The 6,007-nt window shown below is 30.1% G+C and overlaps 1 protein-coding gene across 1 annotated transcript in view; it reads right to left on the reverse strand.

The window, feature by feature from the left end:
- Positions 1 to 4,301, reverse strand: part of LOC128174806 (uncharacterized) — a 29,168-nt gene extending 24,867 nt beyond the window's left edge. The window contains exon 1 of the mRNA XM_052840262.1: positions 3,531 to 4,301. Within this exon, the coding sequence (XP_052696222.1) occupies positions 3,531 to 3,597 (67 nt within the window). The 5' untranslated portion in view covers positions 3,598 to 4,301. The remainder of the gene's footprint in view (positions 1 to 3,530) is intronic.
- Positions 4,302 to 6,007: the final 1,706 nt, after the last annotated feature.

The raw sequence follows: 6,007 nt of genomic DNA on the forward strand, positions 1-6,007 counted from the left end.
CAAGGTGTTTTGGCCTTGGGACTGAGGAACGATAACCCTTACCTGTGGAACTTTCATACCAAATAAAATTTTAAATATTTTTTGTGTTTATTTGCAATGGTTTTCATTCAATTTTTTTATGTCACATTTATTAAAATACATTTTCTTATAACATCAAGAAACTTTTTCAGATGATTTTTCAACAGAGTAAGAAAACATGAAAAATTATGTTTTGGGGAAATACTAAAAAAAAATTGCAATAAATAACATTTTTGAAATGTTCAGAAGTGTTATATTTTTTTTATGTGTCAGAAGGAAATATCCATCATATGACAAACAAATTTTTCTCAATTTGTTAATAGCTGTCTTTTTAAAAAATGTTTTTCAAAACCACGAAAAAACATTAAAAAATTCTTTAAAAATACCTATAGTATCCCTATCATCATTTTAATGTTTGATAAGTATATGTTTTGTGGTCTTCTATTGAAAATTGGAATAAACTGTGGGTGTATAGAGCCACCTTAAAACAATTACAATTACTTAAAAAGATTGGAGGTAAATGTACATCAAGAAAAAGGCGTGAAATATCTACTTTTTGACCAAAACCAACTTTCGACATAGTTTAAGAACTAGAATTTTTTCAGAAAAGGCGCAGTTAGGTGGTTTCAAGTACAAATCGTTTTCTATGAGCAGAAGTTAAGAAAGACAAAATAGCAAGGTCAAAGTTTCACTTTACCTCTTAGACCAAAACAAAACAAAATTAAATCAAAGTACTGAAGTACTGTCGGGGGTTGATTTTATTGATTATTATCAATTTTAAAATTAACGATATGTTATTTTGCCTGGCAAGTAGTTTCTAATCTGTATTTGAATTTTGCACATTCTTATATTATGAATTCTCGAATTTTTCCGACAAAAATTTCGAGAAAACCCCGGATGAATCATGTTGTGTAATATTTAAAGATAGAATTAATTCCATCATACTATTTATCAGTAATGGAAATGTTTCTAAAAATTGTACACGTCTGGATCCAAGCAATATTGAACTCTAATTTCGTTCAACCAGACGCTCGGCTGTCTCCGTTAACATCCGACAACCAAGAGAGACTCTCTGCTTGTCAGAGATTTACGGAGACATCCGAGCTTCCTGTTGAACGAGACAATATTTAACTATGGCGTAGGAATGCCTGCAACTACAAAAAACAATTAAATTGTTCGTACTATATAAAATCTGACTATTTTCAAGGTATGTATAAATACGTTTCTTTTGAAAAACAATGGTACAGCATACAGTACACCGATTTTATCTATTATTTTCAAGATCTATGTCTTGTCAGCGGTGATGATTTGTGCTTAGGTCCAAACACTGTATCACTTTCGGTTTGCCAGAGTAACTGCATAGGTGAGTTGATTTAAATCAACTCCCCAAAAAGAAAAAAAAACAAATTTCAAATCAGAATTGTACTCGATTTCTATATGATAACCATTGATTGATATGTAGAAAATTTAAATTAGACTTCTTTTTATAACAATCATAAAACGGTGATTTCTGATCTACAGAAGTATGCAATTTTATTGTGAACATCTATTTGAACGTTGAAAGCTCATGGGTCAACAAATTGACCAAATATGTCAAATGATGTGTTTCACAAATGCAATTTCATTTCAAAACATAATACATTAATTGAATAATAAAAAAATCAAGTATGAGTGAAATGGTGAAAGTCACTGGGATGTTTACAAAAGAAGAAAATTAAAAAAGGTTTTTGTTGGGATTCAAGTCCTACCACAAAAGATCACTACTTGTTAGAAATGCTATATGCAAATTTAAATATACAAATATAAAATAGTGTGAATTAAATTCAATCCTTTATCTATTTACTCAGAGAGACTTGATGAAATTCTTTTTCAAAGATATTTCGTTTGTATGTAAAACGATATGAAACTGTAAAAGCCAGTACTTAGCTTTAATTTTCAATTCTTATCATTTTTACTAAGTTATGTATTTGCATTTAAACCGCCTTATCTACAAATGGTCTGTATACTTTTATTTTATTGTTAGTCTCCCGAATTCACCAGACATAGAGTAAATTTCCCCACCCCAAAATTCTCCAGATCTTCCTCCTGTCCAAAAGAACCACGCTAAATGCCGTCGTCAAACCACTTGCTCTCGTTTGATAAAAAACTTATGGATTTTTATGATTCAATAATGATCACTAAACTACGGAAGCGTATTAGTGCCACTCTATATATATTTTCATTTTTTAAAATTCCAACTTTAAAATTGGAATTTCCAACTTTAAAGTTGGAATTTCCAACTTTAATTTTGGAATTTCCAACTTTTAAGTTGGAATTTCCAACTTTTAAGTTGGAATTTCCAACTTTAAAGTTTATTTTTCCAACTTTAAAGTTGATTTTTCTACCTTTAAAGTTGGAATTTCCAACTTTAATCTTGGAATTTCCAACTTTAATTTAGGGATTCAATTCAACATATTTATAAATTGTTCAAGATTATCATGCACATACTACCGTATATGTATGTGTTAACTGAAAATTCTTTGTTGAAAATTGCAGAATAGATTATTGTTTACATATAATTACTTTTCTAAATGTTTTTCAGTACTATGCTTCATTATGCTTAATCCTTTTAATTCTTTTATTTATTGAGGATTTTTATTTTTTTTTAATGTATATGATACAATTAAGCAACCTTTTATACACATATATATAAATTGATTATGACATAGTTATTGTTTTCATGGAATTCAAAAAATAAAATTGAAATTATAATTATGACATGTTCTATTATTTCCAGTGAGTTCGAATTTTTGTATTATTATATTGAGTTCTTCTTGAAAGCAAATCAGCTCCCCCATTCTTTTTATGAGTAAAGCCTAATTCACACTGAACATTTAATCTTGGAATATATCAATCTATATATATATATATATATAAATATAATAAAAATCAACTTTAAAGTTGATTTTTCCAACTTTAAAGTTGGAAATTCCAAGATTAAAGTTGGAAATTCCAAGATTAAAATTGGAAATTCCAAGATTCCAACTTTAAAGTTGATTTTTCCAACTTTAAAGTTGGAATCTTGGAATTTCCAACTTTAATCTTGGAATTTCCAACTTAAATCTTGGAATTTCCAACTATAAAGTTGGAAATTCCAAGATTAAAGTTGGAAATTTCAACTTTAAAGTTGGAATTTTAAAGAAAAAAAAATACAAAGTGGCACTAATACGCTTCTGTACTAAACACATGACCTAAACGGTTCAAAGTGAAAATAATATCAAAAACTTACAAATAACGCCAGCTATGAACACCCATGTACTAGAATAATCACCCCTAGATGTCATGTTTCAATTAATAATGGATCACAATCCAGCAATTTCTTTTGGTAGATCTAAAACTAGATTGTGCGTCGTTTGTCAGATATCTTCCTGGTTGTACGTTGTAATATAAGGCTGAACAATATTGTGTCGGCAGTAAAGCGTTTAAAAGGTCGTAAATTACAAAGCGTTTAAAAGGTCTTAAATTACATTTACCAAGTATTTTGTTACCGAGTCTCAAACCCGTTTCCTGTAATGAATAATAGTCGAAATCCAGTAACATAACTGCACCAATGAAAGAGACGACGCATCCACGAGACAGATGTGCTAAATATACAATGTAAAATTACCATTGAAAAGAAACTAATGTACATGTAATATAATAGCTACAAAACATTTTATCATTGTTATCGTTGAAAGAAAAGCACAGAAAAAAGAAAACTTTGATATGACATCAGAATGAAATGACCGCAAAAAGGAAGTTTCAACTGTAAAGCATCATCGAAACAGAGGGCTGCACAAAGCAGGGCATCTACGACAAACAGGGCAAGACCAGGAGTGTAACTGACGCCGATGGATATAAATACGATACGTGCTCAGATAGATCCCCTTAGTCAACAAAAAACAGTACTGCACTAGACCCTAGAGGCTAAAGGAAAGGGCAACATGGAGGAGAACGACGGAAAGTGAGATGACAGCCATGAAGAGGTTCTGATGATCAATAACTAGGATGGCCTTGGATATTCATATGTAAAAGAAATTTGTTTCTGTTCTACTTTGTACTGGATGTAATGAACAATGAAAAAAAGCTAAGAAAAGGTTTTCTGGACAACCTGCCATGTTTATAACGAAAGAATCGAAGAAACGTTGACCATTGAAATAACTCGCACAACTATTTATCTGAAATAAAAGAACATGTTTCGAATAATTTCATGTTTCGGATGACATGTATTTACATTCTATGAGAATCCCGGAATACATATGCAAAATCTGAGAATGGAATAGAAAAAGAATTTCCTCCGAATGTGACTTCTGAAATACACTTATGACAGGTTTAATCAAGATATGACAAAACTCAAATTCTTCAAAAGTTTTCATATTATTTATTAAGAAATTGGGTCAAAATATATAAGGACTTGTTGATGCACCCGGAAGGACATTACATGTATATATATTATTATATAAGGAGGCCTGACTATCAATTAAGGCGTACTTCCTTAAGACTTGATTTCTCCCTTTATTGATAAGTTATGTAAAATCAGTAAAATAAATTCCCTGTGTATATAGACTGAACAAATGAAAACTTTACTCTCTCAGCGCACTGGTCAGTATAATGAAATCAATCTCTTTAAACTTCCTGTTTCAATAGTAACACCAATGCAATATTATCCTTCATAGTTCAAGCAATGTTTGCATATGAAGCACAATGTATAGACAGAATGAATGAAATTAGTCCTAAAAATCATCAGATTTGTACGGTCTTAAAAATATATAATGTATCTATATTTTATACATTATGTTAACTTTAATTGTATTTATCGATGAGTAAGTACTGACATTTTAACGTGTTTAAATCATTTTTTATAAAATCAGTGTGTGCTTTTTGAAAATGCAGTAAAACTGAAATGCATTTGACATTAAAAAAATCCTCAAATAAATAATGAACATATTAGTTTTAAATTTTAAAAAATAACGCAACAGTCTTTTTAAGTTCGTTCGATAATCATAGTAACTGTTTTGCGTATGACCTCTTGACCCGATGTTTATGCACACACGGTCGGTACAATCTTGGTCTGTCGCCCACTTATCCTGGCGCGGTCACCATTCAACAGTGGTGATTCCTTACTAAACATTGATGTACTGTGATTTGGTGTCTATCATCGAAATAATTATTACATGTGTTGGCATCCATAAACAAAGTCATGTCATAACGTCACGGTATGTGGCTGTATACAAAACAATGCGTTTTCAAAGAACAAAAATAAGCTTGTACTTACTCATCATGACTAATTATATACCTTAAAATGATATATCACAATTGCGGGAAATGTCTGATATAAAATCATTTGTGGATGCTACACATGTAAAGCAAGTTTTTCCATTTCTCAAGTTCATTAAAAAAACCTTGAAATTATATGCAATTTAAGAACATAACAAATGAAAACAAGCTTCAAGAAAAAAAACCTACTAACTTACGTGGTAAGCTTCTGCTATCATCATTCTTTGCCACACTAGGAATGTAGTTAATTCACAAACAAAACCCAAAAAAAAAAAGATATCTAAATGTTTAAAACAGAGAAAGCTAACCGTATGATAAGGGTTTCTGAAAAACACACATCGGTAGTTTTTTTTATGAATACATTAAAAGCATCTTACCAAATGACAAAACTCAAATATTCCTTAGAACAATATTTAATATACAAGTAGATAAAACTGAAACTGACAAAAACACACTTGCATTATTTAATGTAAAAATATAAATACAAAAAGCAAACAACTTAACTAGAAAGAATAAAACATATTAACCAATTGATGGATATATAATTGATTTTATTTTTGTAAGTTTACGTCTTTTCAGTCTCTGGTTTTAAAAATGCTTAATCACCCCGGTTTATCTAAATATCGGATGTGATATACGAGGGTTGTCGCAAACAATATAGAGAAGTTACGTTATTTAGATATTCCACGACACA

Source organism: Crassostrea angulata, chromosome 1 (assembly GCF_025612915.1).
Source record: "Crassostrea angulata isolate pt1a10 chromosome 1, ASM2561291v2, whole genome shotgun sequence".
NCBI classification, from domain to species: domain Eukaryota; kingdom Metazoa; phylum Mollusca; class Bivalvia; order Ostreida; family Ostreidae; genus Magallana; species Magallana angulata.